The 15161-nt window shown below is 28.3% G+C and overlaps 1 protein-coding gene across 1 annotated transcript; it reads right to left on the bottom strand.

Annotated features, from left to right (window-relative positions):
- Positions 1 to 5023: 5023 nt before the first annotated feature.
- Positions 5024 to 6805, bottom strand: LOC104609763 (P34 probable thiol protease-like). The gene is made up of 5 exons (XM_010276145.2): positions 6300 to 6805; positions 5975 to 6210; positions 5753 to 5881; positions 5398 to 5648; positions 5024 to 5240 (listed from the first exon to the last, which is right to left on the bottom strand). Exons 1-4 carry the CDS (start codon positions 6775 to 6777, stop codon positions 5418 to 5420), a joined length of 1074 nt encoding a protein of 357 aa, XP_010274447.1. The 5' UTR covers positions 6778 to 6805; the 3' UTR covers positions 5024 to 5240; positions 5398 to 5417.
- Positions 6806 to 15161: the final 8356 nt, after the last annotated feature.

Below are 15161 nucleotides of genomic sequence, written 5' to 3' on the forward strand. Positions count from 1 at the left end.
TATAATATTTTGTATGAATTTGCACTGTACATATTTGCATTTTTACTCTTTCCAAACTGAGCCTTATTTTCAAATGATCAACAAATAATATATAATAAAAGGTTGAATATAGGTGTAAAATAGATTGAGCCACCCATGGGTCAGCACAATGTGTGGGTCATGTTCTACATGATCCATGGTTACTACAATTAATCTCTCTTATTCTCTAACTCTCTAATCTCTACAATGAATCTCAATTTTCAAGTTCTCAACATTTTTTTTTTCAATAAGGAATCTTGCTCAAGTGTCTTAAGTTAGCAATTTGGAAGGTTAGGAGGTTTCATCTATTAAAATTAAGTTGGGATAATGGACCGGACTACTAGGCTGGGTAAGGGGCAATTATTTTTTTTTTCTAATTTTGGGTGTTTTAATATTCTACATTTATTAAAATGGCAGGTTCTTATTCCCAAACACCCTTTCCCTTTATTGATGCATACTCTCAGTCTCTATAAAATATATAGCATCGATGTTGTTGTTGGTGTTAGTGCTAGTGGAACCAAAATAAAAACTAATGAAGTATGAACTTACTTCACAATGATAGATATTGTAGGAAAGGGTAAGAGAGTTGTTTGCAGTAAATGTAAAAAAGATTTTAGTTGCCTATCTAGTGGTGGTACTGCACACTTAAATAAACACATACCTAACAATCTAATGACCCAAAACAAACATAAATTGCACACACACCTAGTTTTTTGATCAATATTCATAAAAAAATGAGACGATTACTTGCTAGATATATTATACATGCACAACAACTATTTATGTTTTTTGAAAATCTAAAATCTGAAAAAAAGAATTTGCAATCATCTGTAGATCCCTATCTCAAAAGGGTTTCTAGAAATACTATAAGATCGGATGCAAGTAAAATTTAATTTATACCTTTGACTCTTTCTTCTAAAGTTTCTCTTGAGATATTTGGACATTCAAATTTATTATTAGTTATATTTGTGTCACTAGGCATTTCATTTTTTAATGGATATTAAAAAAGGAATTTTAAGTTTTACAAAATTTGAATGGTCACATACTTGTTTGGCAATTGCTGCAAGTATTTTAAATACTATATGTACTTATGATATTGAAAATAATTTTTTTTTCTATTAGTTTTGATAATGATTGCAATAATGATGTTGCAATATATAAATATTTTAAAATCTCATTTAAAAACTATTTTTGATGGAAAATGTTTCATATTAGATGTACATACCATATTTTTAGTATGTGTATAAGATAGTTTGGAGGTTATTTCACCACATATTTGAGAAATTAGAAATTGTATTTTGTATATAATGTCTTTAATTTGGTTTGAGAAAACAATATTTTGAAAATTTATGTCTTCAACGTACAAAAAACATAAAAATGTTAGATGTATTGTTCAACATAAGTGTAATTCCACCTATTCTATGCTAGAAGGTTGCATTCCGTATACGGATGTCCTCGCTATGTTTTACAACAACAGAATGTCCAATGAAATGATTACTATTGATGATTGGAATGTCAACATTTGTATGAATTTTTTAAATATTCTTAGAAAGATATTATTTTTTTAGTGTTTATTACCCAAATTCTTGTATTTTACTTAATCAAACATATGCACTTAGTTGTTGTTTTTCACAATATTGGAAAAATATTTCCTCTATATTCTTTATCTACAATATTAGACCCTAGGATTAAACAAGAAGGTGTAAATGCTTTAATTGATTATTACTACGAAAATATGCAAACTAATGTTGGAACGAAAAAAGAAGAAATTTATTTTTATTATTTAAATGCATAATTTATATGAATCACAATATGAAAGACTAGTCCAATATCACCATCTCTTGTCACTAGGGCATGGCCATTGAAAAATAGAAGCAAGTAACAATCAGTTACTACTTCTTCTTCAAGGTTCATTTAATGAACTTCATTTTTATTTGCAAAATGATTTTACAAGCTTCCTCCCAAATGAGGAATTGGGAAATTTTAATATTTTAACCATGTGGAAAGCACATGGACATACTCATCCTATGCTTGCCACATTATATTACACATGATTTGCTAACCACTTCGGTGCCCATAGTTGCATTGAACCCATGTTTTAATGCCGATAAAGGAGTTTTAAATGATAAGAGAAGTCATATGATGAATGAGACTCTAGAAATGTTCATATGTCTCAAGGATTGGTTAAATGCAGATGATAGACTACAAGATCAAGGGGGGAGACAACACTTCATTTGATGGATCACCAGAAGATCATGCTCAAGGAGGAGATACAACATAAAGACCCAATAATTAATAAAATTTTTAATATTATTGTAAATTTTGATTTTCAATTTTATTTGTAAATTGTAATCCAAGTTATTTCTGATTTTTTTCCAATTCTATCATAAAATTTTATTTAAAAATTTATTATACTATTTCAATATTTCATTCTAATTCAATTGTATTTTTTAATTTAACTTTATTGTCCATATACTAACAATTGCATATTAAAATTCATATGAGATAAAATTTTAATATTTTTTAATATGTTGCCAACTTATCTATTTTTTTAAATTAATTTTTAAATTATTATTATTTTTTCAATTTTTACTTAAAAAATTAAACATGCTGGCCTAGCTAGGTACGAGTCCATTGACCACGGGCCTGGACTCCCTTCCTTGTTCTGTCATGCCATGTCAGTATGACCTACTATGGTGCGGGTGGCATGACAAATCAGTGCTATGCTAGCTCAACACAACCCACATTACACCTTTAATCTTGAAAATGCTATGCAGATTTTTGTATCATGGGTCATGATACTTTGAGAACACATATCAATGTGTGTTGAGTTGTTGCCAATACATATCATTTCTTAAAGTATCCCAAAGTTTTAGGAGATTGACTTAGTATACCCTTACTGCTTAGAAATTGTTTTATTAAATCCTCCCCTACTGCTGATGTCCATTAACATTTCATCACAATGCATTCGCATGTGACATCACGTGACGTGTATTTTTTTTTTTAAATCCAAAATTACCCTTTTACAGTCAATTTTGCCCTTCATTACTCTTCAAATTTTCAAAATAAAATCTAACAGATTGAAATAAGATTTTTCCAAAAATACAAATACATTAAAACCGGGAACATCAAATTGGTAAGTAAAATCGCAGTACTTCATACTAATTGTGTTGAGTTGCTAATGTAGGTTTTGATTTAATTTCACAAAACATCGATTCAGGTTTTGATTTATGGATTCTAAGATTTTCAACACACCCATCAGTTGGTTTGGATAAATCAATTCAAGCTTTATTAGTAAAATATAGCCATTATTTATGCCAACTAGTAACTAAGCACGTGCATTTTCATGTGAATTTTTTTTTTTAATATTAATTACTTATGCCAACTAGTAACTAAGCATGTGCATTTTCATGTGAATTTTTTTTTCATATTAATTACTTGAATTTTATATATATCATAGTTAAGATAGAAATTAAAAATTTACAAAAGTAACAATATGATTAAAAATAAACTCAAATGTTTGTAGTAATTGTGCACGTGCATTGGATGTGGAAATTTTAAACTATAATCACAAATTATTATTATTATAATTAGATTTTGCATTCTATTTCTGTGATAAACAAAAATAATTTTATTTTAATGATTATTTTTTTAATATGATGAATATATAACATTAGAAATGTTCCTAAATGTTTTCAACAAAATTCTGTATTTTTTCATTTTTTTGTGTTTCATATTTTTCTAAATATTTTTATTCAACTATGACTTCATGAGTCTAGATAAGAAAATAGCTTTGCTTTTGAATCATTTATAATTATATATTTCATCTACATTATATAAATAATTTTTACTTATCACACTTAATTTTTGTTCGACATAATTAATATATAATTTTTTATATATTCTTTTGGTAATTTATACTTTTTTTAATGATTTAGTATTTAACCATCATATCATTGATTAATCCGTTTGACCTAAATCACTAACCCAGCACTCAAAAAGGAAATTGTTTTGATTTCTAGGCTGACATTAAATTTTGTATTGCATTTTCATCATTGATAAAATTATTTCTTATATATAATACTTATTTTTGTTCAATATAATGAATTTATAATATTAGAGATGTACCCAATATTTTATTTTTATAAACATATAGCATTAGATATGTGTCCAAAATTTTCTATATTTTTCTTTTATTTCTATGATTCTTTGTATTTTCTATTTTTAAAATTTTATTATTTGACTATGACATCATTTCATTGCTAGGTTGATTTGAAATTTGGCATTCCATTTTCATGGTTAATAAAAATACTTCTTACATTACATACTTATTGTTGTTTAGTATAATGAATATATAATATTAGAGATATCTCAATTCTTTTTTTGTATTATATATTTTATTTATTTTAAATTTTTATTATTTAATTATGTACTGTTTATTAACCCATTTGACCCCAAATGATTGAATTGCTTACCCGCCATTGGGAGGGAAGAAAATGGTTTTGCTTTTAAAGTATTTTTCAAAATATTTATTTTTATACTATTAAAATTAATGTAATGGATTTAACTAATAGAATTTAATGATGAGAAAAATATATCTTAAATATAGGATTTGGTGAATGAATATACCTTAGATATAAGATTTAATGAGAAAGAATAAGAAAATGGTTTTATTTCCAATTGCTTTTAATTTTATATTCCAATTGATTTTAATAGGGTTGTAAAATTTTGCTATTTTATTTTTAATTTTAAATAAAATAAATTGATTGACATTATAAAAAAAATCACAGGGTGGGAGTCCCATGATACTCATGAAGAAGGGATAATAACCTTGTCCCCGCCAATGGTAATGGGGATGGATGGGGAGTGTCTCCCTGTCCCCACCCCGCCCGGTAGGCATTCCTATTTTGCACATCCCACTCTAATTTTATAATTCTATAGGCAAGATACTCTTCCATTGAATAATATCATAATTGATATGCAACTATAAAGTATACAAGCATTTAGATACACCAACAGCAATCTTAATAAAGCATATTCTTGTGCATTGTAGAAATACAAACCAAGATTACTGCCCTTTTATTTACTACACACAAACATGTAAGTGCGCTATTGAAAGGGCCAAATATCCAACTTCACAGGCTACTAGCTTTATTTTCATTGTTACCCAGATCCTCTTTCAGCTGACAAGGGAGGCCACGAACTTATTTTTAGCTACACTCCTGTAAACACCAACGAGAATCAGAATTTAAACAAAATTAGTATTCAACTTGCATTCCTTAGAAAGCTTGCCCACTAACTAAATACAAGAAACGAGCTGTGATATTTTCAAGCTAAACCAATAAAAGATGAAAATGGAGGGAAAATTAAAAATCCAACCTTTGAGACAACGCCAATCTTCAAACTTTGGTGGGGTAGCAAGGCCAAGCGTTGATGTTACATAGTCCATATGGTAATATATGATTTCTTTGTATTAGTATATAGCCAGACATCCCCCAATTAGGTCCCCATGAGTTTTTCACTATCCAGAAATCTGTGCCATCTGCCGCTGTTCCATACCCAACTATCAGAACTGCATGATTTATGTTTCCTGGATCATTTGTTGGGCAACTTACTCCTCTGTATATTCCCTGGTCAATCAATACGTGTTTCTTAGTTATGAAGTTTCTCAGACTCTACGCATAGAAATTTGGGTTCTTGCTCTCGGCTAAACAAAATTTTGTATATGACTTACACTCCTGTACGATTGAAAATCCGGCAAAGCCAAAATGGCTACAGTGACTGGTTGTTTATAGACTTGACAGAGGATAGAGTCTTCATTTCTCTCCACCCATTTATAGCCATTGATCTTTACTGTTTTGGGCTGTCAACAAAATAACAACATTAATCAGAAAAGAACAAGAACAAGAAATAACATTAATCAGATGAACAAGAAATGGTTCGACAGAAAACATACCGCATTAGTGTTGCAAGTTCCTTTTCTCGCGGTATATGGATAGTATTGGGACTCAGCAGCTATACCCCCATTATCAATTACCCATTGGAATGCTCTATATGGCCAACCACCATCACAAGCGGAATCGTATGAATCACAGTCCACGAGTTCTTGTTCTGAGAGACTTATAAGGCTTTTAGTGACTATGGCGTTTATTCCCTCTATGGCTCCAGTTGCAGAGAATGCCCAACAACTCCCTGTAAATGAAGGATTAAAGATTAAATCCAACTGCTAATTGGAGATAGTAAAATAAATTACAGGAAAAAAGAAAAGAATCAAAATATACCACAGTCTCTTTGATTTTTAACTGGGGTTACAGCTCCCTTGTACCTCCAGTCCCACGATAGAGGATGTGGACATGTCGCATTCAATCTCTCTGCACTTGCCTCGAACACGTTCTCTTGATGAGGATCCATCTTAGAAAGATAATTCTGACTGAACTCCTCAAAACTCAAGTCTGAGAATTGGTTGAGCCCCGCAATATGATCAGATGGGTTTCTCTTGGAATTCCAATCAATTACATGTGCCAAGTTGCTTTGAAATATCTTGAATCTCCGTTGTTTATCCTCTAAGTTGTTGTACACCTTTCCATGTTTCTCCATCCATCTCTCAAAGAGCAAAGCAAGCCCCTCTTCTGAGATTACTTCGTCCGGGTCATAACCCACGATGGAGTACTCACTGGGGAGGCTTAAACTTGGGCTCACAATGGACAAGGCCACCAACAAGGAAATAACGAAGATCAACTTGGTTTTGAGACCACCCATTGAACACTATGTGTGTATAACTATAATATGATCGATCAACCAAAAAGAGGAGTTCTGGTTCATTATGTTGTTGTTGTCCCTGCTGTTGCTATATATAGAGCAGTTGGATACTTCTCATGAAATATTTCCAGCAGGCATTGTCACTGTCATAATTAATAATCTTGTACTATTATCATAATTTCAGAGAGCATCCCCATGGAATGTCTTATTGACTTGACAAAGTCTCATCGTTTTCCAAAGTTTAGAATAATATACTGTGGGCTGAGTACTTGTTTTTGATGTTTTTGTCATTTTGGTATTAAATAATGGCTATAGATTTGAAGGATAGGTTATGTTGTGAATTGGATACAGTTCTATGACCAGTATTCAGGCTTCTGCCATAGTATAAATCACAGGTTGAGCTTGAGCTTAGGGGTTAGGGCATGGTATTAAGTGGGCCCAACTTACAATGTAAGACTGGGTATATGGGAAGTATTAACCAAGAAAAATTCAATGGTCCTGATGAATGGTTTTTAATTTTTATTTTTATCTTGTCATTTGAGTTGGACTGGGTTGGAAATTTGTAAAATTTTGAATGGGTTCAAAACCTAATCTAAGCTTGATGTAGTGGAAATTCTTCAAATTGAGAGAGAGATGAAGGAATATTTTAATAAATATTGTGAAATTTCTTAAAAACTTTTCCTAAACTTTCTGCTCCTTTCTTATTTTCTATCAAACTAAACATAGTCTAACTGACACTAATTCCCTCTGCAATGGTAATTCTACATGGGTTTGGCAATAACATTACCTAATGGATGGATATGTCTATTATCATGTCAAACTTGTAAATAAATTTCAAGTTGGTCTATATCCTATTAAATGCAACTAAGAATGTCCCTTACGGCACAACATTGCAACCTTAAATTTATTATAATGATGAATTGAGAATTCAATCTACTGGATCAGAATGAAATCTTTGCTTTGATTGGTATTTAAGAAATCTCTCTCTCTCCTTTTATTTTTCTTTCATTGTTGAAGAAACCTACACCGTCAGTTGTGCAAACTGAACCTTAGCTTGTTCTATTATTTTAATGTGGAATGAACATAGAAATTAAGACAGAAGATGTACGCATCACAGTCTAGACATCGAAGTTACCTTTTTAAATAATTAAGCATTGAAATATATATAAGCAAATTGCTGCACCTTAGAAGCTCAAATCACTGTCTCACCATGACGTACAGTTGAGAATGGGGATATTAAGCCTAATCCAGTAGTCTTCATGAGTGAATTTTGGTAAAGTGCATGGGAGATGGATTTAATGTTTCGGTTTTCTAGCCAATTAATGACAAACACATTTGGGCTTACAAGTAGGGCTGCAACTTGGGCAGATTGGGGTTGCGCATTTGTCAAAATTTCAATAAGACTGAGTCCGAAGCTGTCTAAATTCTTCAAATTGGTTATCCTTACAAAGACATTTTTTTATGCAGGAGCTTCTGCTTCACTCCACCATGGGAAGACCTTGACCCATAGGAGATGACTTATAATCACCGCACTATTACCTTTGGGTTTATGATAAATAAATAACCTTGGTTGGTGTACCCAATATCAATTATTATTAGGTATATATTCTATGCAGCAGTTGCTTGAGAGTTTAGAACACAGAATGACAGAATATATATTGAGCTGTATAAAATATGTAATAACGTATACTTCTCATATTGGTATCTGATCGGATGTGCTTGGTTCTTTGGTTAGGTAAATATAAGTTAATGAGTTGCTCTGAAACACAATTAAAAATTTCTTTATAGCTCTTTTCTCTGTGATGGTTCTCTCTCAGACTCTCATACAATGGGCACTTCCATGACTCACAGGATATATATATGATGATGCGTACTGCTTTAGAGTATATATGATCTTATAAGTACAATATGACTAGAAACTATTAGAAACTTGTGTTGACTTGACAATTTATAATTTTTTATGGCTAGTCAGAATATCACAATTATAAATTATATGATACCATGAGTTTTAATTGATTTAAATGATAAATAATCTTGATGAACATACACTGCATTAAATATTTTAAGGAAGCAATGAAGGGTATATAATTCATGGAATCGTTGGGTGTAATTAAATTATAAATTATTGTAAACGTAAAAAAATTTAAGAGTATACATTATTAGAATTATTAGAATGGATAATATTGTGATAAGGGTGAAAGCTATTAATTTTTGGGGATTGTTTACTGATTAGAGTAGTCTTTTTTTTTAAGCATAGTCAAATGTATTTGAAGGAGTCTAAACCCTAAAATGCACATGGGAAACTTTAGACCACTCTGTACTCTGTTTTCTATAAATAGAACCTATTAGTGTATCACCATCAAGAATAATCTAATTGCTTATACATTAATGTTAAGGTTTACACTATTGAGAATATGTGGACATTTTATATATACTAATTAATTGCTTCAGAGTTTGAGTTTGGAGTGCAATATCACTTAGATGGTGTTTGGTATCAATGTAGTTTTTAGAATTAAAAAAAAAAATGATCAGTTCTTCCAAAAACTGATTTCCCAACATGTTCACTATTGATGATATTCATCGCATCATGATAGTGTTAGCATTGATGCTATTGATATTGATGAAAATGGAACTTTCACCCATGATACTGATACTAGGGGAAAAAGGAAGGCCTCTAAGTTGAGTAGTCTGGTTTGGAAAATTTTTAAGGTAGAGGATATTGAGGGGAAGGGAAAAAGGACAATTTGCAAAAAATGTAAAAAAGACTTTAGTTATTATAGCAAGGGTGATATGGGCCATTTGAGCAGACATTTTCTCACACATGAAAAGGAAGAAGATGAATGGAGAGAAACAACACAAACACAAATTGGGAGGGGGAGTAGTTTTGGTACATTTAAATATTCAAAAGAAAAAATGAGACAAAAATTAACTAAGTATATTGTACATGCAGAACAACCATTTATATTAATTGAAGATCCAAAGCTTGAAAAATGGTTGCATAATTCTGTAAACCCACAATATAAAAAAGTTCTTAGGAATACTATTAGATCGGATGCTTTAAAAATATTTTATTCATATAAACAAAATTTAATTTCTTTGTTATCAAATCTTAATTCTAAAGTTGCAATTACTTTTGATGTTTGGATATCTAAATTTAATATAAGTTATATTTGTTTTACCAACCATTTTATTGATGAAAATTGACTTTTAAGTAAAAAATTTTTAAGTTTTACTAGGCTTGAATGGCCACATACTGGTCCAACTATTGTTGCAAGTATTTTAAATACTTTCCATGCTTATGGAGTAGAAAATAAATTATTTTCTATTAGTTTTGATAATGCTAGTAATAATGATTCTACAATAAATATTTTAAAATTTCAATTAAAACTATGTTTAAATGGTAAATTATTTCTTATCAGATGTGCATGTCAAATCTTAAATTTATGTATTCAAGATGCCTTGAATATTATTTCTACTCATATTTCTAAAATTAGAAATTGTATTATATATATTAAAATTTTAGGGCAAGAAAACAAGAATTTAAATATTTATGTCAAAATTATGGTTTAAAATATAAACATTTTATATTAGATATAAAACATAGGTGGAATTCAATTTTTTACTGATTTTTATAATTCAAAAATGCCTAATGATATGATATTTGAGGAAGACTAGGAAATGATAGTCTGTATAAGATAATTTTTAAAACATTTTTATGATGCAACTAATGAATTATTAGGTAAATATTATCCGACTAGTTGTAATTTACCTTATCAATTAATGGTAATAAGTGATTGTTTTGCAAAATATAGAAATAATCCATAATTTTAATGTATTTTTGAAATAATGGAAAATAAATTTAAAAAATATTGGGAGAACATTTCTCCCCTTTCCTGTTTAGCTACAATATTAGGCCCTAGGATTAGGAAAGATGGTTTAGATATTTTGCTTGAATCATATTGTGAAAATATGAATATTGTAATTGGAAATAAAAAAGAAGAAACTAATAATTTATTATTTGAAGTGTACAATTTATATGAATATGAAGTTGTAGGAAATATTCCTACAACTTTTACATCATCTTCTATTTCTGATCTTGAGCCCTGTAGTAGAAGAGAAAAATATTTTTATTTAATAAGTAGAAGGCAGAATTCTGCTACTACAATAAGTTCATTTATTGAACTTATTTTTTATTTACAAGCAAAATTTTCTAATTTAGGTAAGAAAACAAATAATTTTGATATTTTAGCCTAGTGGAGTGAACATTCAAAAAATTATCCAGTTCTCGCCGCTATGGCATGTGATCTACTAACCCTTCTGATGTCTACAGTTCCATCGAAGTCTTATTTTAGTATACCTACCAGGGTGTTGGACAACAAGAGAAGTTGCATGAATGATGAAAGTATAGAGATGTGCATCTATTTCAAGGATTGTTTAGATACAGAAGATAGACTACAAGACAAAGGAGGGCATGATACTACATCGGATATTTCACCTGAAGTAGATGATGAAAGTCATGATTCATGAAGTTGACTAGTTGTATAGAATTTTTTATTTTTTCAAACTATTATAAATTTTCTTAAATTTATTTGCTATTTTTTTTTAATTTTTAACAATATAATTTTGTATTTTCAATTTGTAACTATATTGTATTTTTTATATTTTATTAATTTATTCCATTTTTATATTTCATTCATCCAAGTAATCCAATGATCCAATCATTGTATTTGAAATTTGTATCATTCAAATTTAAATGAAATAAAATTCCTATTTTTCTTCCAATTTGTTATTCCATCATTCTTATTTCAATTTGGTTAAGTATTTTCTTTTTCATTTATGTGTTAGATAATTTAGATTTCTCATTTCTTAATTTTTCAAATAGTTCCCAAAGTTCAAAAGAAAGTTAAATATTTTAGTTTTACACTTTTACTTAGAAAAGAAATAAAAAATTTCAAAAAAAAAGTCAAAAAAATTACTCTAGCCCAGTTCAGCCCAGGCCCAAGGCCCGCCCTGTGGCCTAGCCCGGCATGGGCCTGCATGGGCTTAGTCCATGGACCATGCTAGGCCAACCCCCAAAATTTTCACCGGGGAGGGTGAGACAACCCATGACGGTCCTCTAGGTCATATGTAGATAGCCTATAAGCCATGTTTAATGAAAAGCCCAAAGAATCCAAATTACTCAATTGTTTAAAGGGCTGTCCACTTCAGCCTAGAATGACATATCACTTATCAAAAGCGTTTCTAATCAGCTAAATCAGCTTTTTTAAATCTTCAGCACATCCCTCCCAAACGGGCCCTTAATTGTTTATCTGTCATTGATCAGCCACAAACCCAATTGACCCCTAGATCCTGTTAAAGTAGGGCCAAGTACCTGTTTCGACCAAATTAACACCAGCTCAAACTAGTAATTGCATGATAGACATAATATATATAGTTGAGAAAAATAAAAATACCAGTTTTTCCGTAATAAGACAAGGGCAACTACTTTATTGATTATATTTGGTTAGTTTTGTTTTCTGTACAAAACAAGTTGTAAAATATATAGAAACACTCCTTAGTGAAAGGTTGATTAAGTAAATAAGTTGTAAAATATATAGGATGTTTTAGTAAAATGAAAACTATAAGGTAGGTTTAAGTAAATATGTAAAACTAAAAGGTGTGTTATATATAGTAAATGACCCTAATAGAAATACATAAGAGTATACAATTGTTTTATGTTTTCAACTTTTTAAATAATTAATAATTATTCATATTTTCTATACTACTTTTAATAATTTTTTTATAATACAAAAATAACAATAATTAAATTCAGTTAGGTTTATTCATCAAACTAATGAAAATTACCAACCCAATCAACTTGACCCGAGTTGGTCAGTTTTTGATTATTGAAAGTTGGCTTTGGTTAAAAGATTTCCCAACTAGACAAACTTGGATCAGTTTCACTTTGGTCATTTGTAAACCGACCAAAATCGAACAACCTAACCATAGATATGTATTAATATTTTATATTTTAAATATAATTCTTAATATGGAAAAGTGAGAAATTTTCCATATTTCTTAGTCTGAAATGTTTTATATCATAAATCTAATTTTTAATTTTTTTAATAAATGTACTATAACTTTTCAAATTAAATTTAATTTTTAAGTTTAAATCTTTTGAACTGACTAACTAAGCCAAAAAATTGACCAAAACCACTACAACTTAAGTGGACCGGTTCTTACAAAAGGTTAGTAGGTTTCAGTTGACCAACTCCCCAACTTGACTAGGTCATTTGGTTGGCCAAATAGCCTACGACCGAACTGAACCAACTCATGAACACTCATAATTTCAACTAAATTAATAGTCTCATCTCTGATAAATAACAATTATTTAATCTCCAATAATTATTGAAAATTTATAGCAAAAATACACAATAATTGGAAATATATTGATAATGAAAAAATTACAATAAGTACTAAAAATATATTAACTTAGTCAATAAATAGTATAATCTCAAATAATAGTTTAATCTCTAATAAATATTAATCAATAAGTTATAACAAAAATACAATAAAACATGGTTTTCAAAACAAGACTGGACTAGACGGTTGGGTCAAAAAAACTAGGAATTTGTTAGTTAACCGGTTTTGTTTTACCCCAAAACTGTTAATTTGCCCAAAATCATTGATTCGGTCAACAAATCGTTGACCTGGGTAGTCGAACCATTCAACGGTTTTGGCCATTTTTTATTTTTCTATTTTTTGTCAAAATGTGTCATTCATTTGGTTTGAATGGTCGGACCGTTCGACTTGGGAACCGGACCTTTAACCAGTTCATTGTCCAGTTCAGTTTTAAAAACCTTGACAATAAATACAATAAGTATAATAAATTAAATTTAAAAATTTCAATAATAGTAGTTTAATCTCCAATAATTATTGAAGGTTTTTTATTAAATAACAAAACAAAATAAATTTATACATAATAATTGAAAATACATTTATCACAAAAAATAATAAATAATTACTAAAATACAATAAATATTAATTTTAGTATATATAATTATATAATAAATACAAATTAAGAGTTTAAAATTATTATTAATAAATATTTTTTTAAAGTTATTTTCTTGAATTATTACTTGATATAAGTGAAATTAGTTATTTACATTATTATGTAAAAATATTAAATTATTATTAATTTCAATATTTTGTTATAAATATTTTTTTTACTTTTTAGACTTTTTAAATTTATTACATAATTTCTTTATTTTAACTATTCAAAACCAATTGAGTAAACCAAAAATCAACCCAAACCAATACAAGCTGATTTAGTTGGTTTTCACTAATGGTCAATAGATTTCAAGTAACCAACTCCCCAACCTGGCCATGTCGATTTGGTTGGCCAAATGGCTTACAACTGAACTAAACCAGGTCGTGATCAACACCCTTAATTTCATTTAAATTAATATTTTAATCTCTAATAAATAAAAGTAGTTTAATCTCCAAAAATTATTAAAAATTTATACCAAAAATACAAAATTATTGAAAATATATTGATAATTAAAATAAAATAAATAAGTAATAAAAATAAAATAATTACAATAATTACAAAAATACAAAAATACTAAAAAATATATTAAGCTAGTCAATAAATATTGTAATCTCAAATAATAGTTTAATCTCTAATAAATGTCAATGAATAAAGTACAACAAAAATACAATAAATACAATATATATAATAAATTAAATTTAAAAGTTAAAATAATACTAGTTTAATATCCAGCAATTATTAAAATTTTTTGTTGAATAACAAAACAAATATAGATTTATACATAATTATTGAAAATATATTTATAATAATAACTAAAAATAATTTCTAAAAAAGTAATCACTTAATAATTTTAGTATATTTAATATATATTAAACATAGATTAAGATTTTAAAGTCATTATTAATGAATATTATTTTTTTTGAAAGTCATTTTTCAAGAATTATTAATTAATGTAAGTGAAATTGGTGATTTAAAATATTATTTAGTGATTGAATTAATATCCTTATTTAAATTCTATAATTTTAATTATTTATTGAATTTAACAATACATAAAATTATAATTTATTCTATTATTACACAATTTCGTTTTTAATTTTGTAAAAATATTAAATTATTATTAATTTCAATATTATGTTATGATTTTTTCTTTATTTTAATATTTTTCTATTTTATTGAATAATTTCGTTATTTTAACTATTGAAAATATAGTTATGTTACATATTTCCTTATTACAAATATTTAGTTATTTAGATATTTAAATAATATATAAAATTTTAAAAAATGCACATCATTTGAATTTAAGATATTTAGTTATTGAAATATTAAATAATTAAATATTTTTCTATATAATTAT

This window comes from Nelumbo nucifera, chromosome 1, assembly GCF_055504915.1.
Source record: "Nelumbo nucifera cultivar China Antique chromosome 1, China Antique-T2T, whole genome shotgun sequence".
NCBI lineage: Eukaryota > Viridiplantae > Streptophyta > Magnoliopsida > Proteales > Nelumbonaceae > Nelumbo > Nelumbo nucifera.

Coding starts and splice junctions, on each gene's coding strand:
- LOC104609763 (XM_010276145.2), bottom strand. CDS start 6,777: ATGGGTGGTCTCAAAACCAAGTTGATCTTCGTTATTTCCTTGTTGGTG. Junction 6,211..6,299: donor TAAAAATCAAAGAGACTGTG/GTATATTTTGAT, acceptor CTTCATTTACAG/GGAGTTGTTGGGCATTCTCT. Junction 5,882..5,974: donor GAACTTGCAACACTAATGCG/GTATGTTTTCTG, acceptor TTTTGTTGACAG/CCCAAAACAGTAAAGATCAA.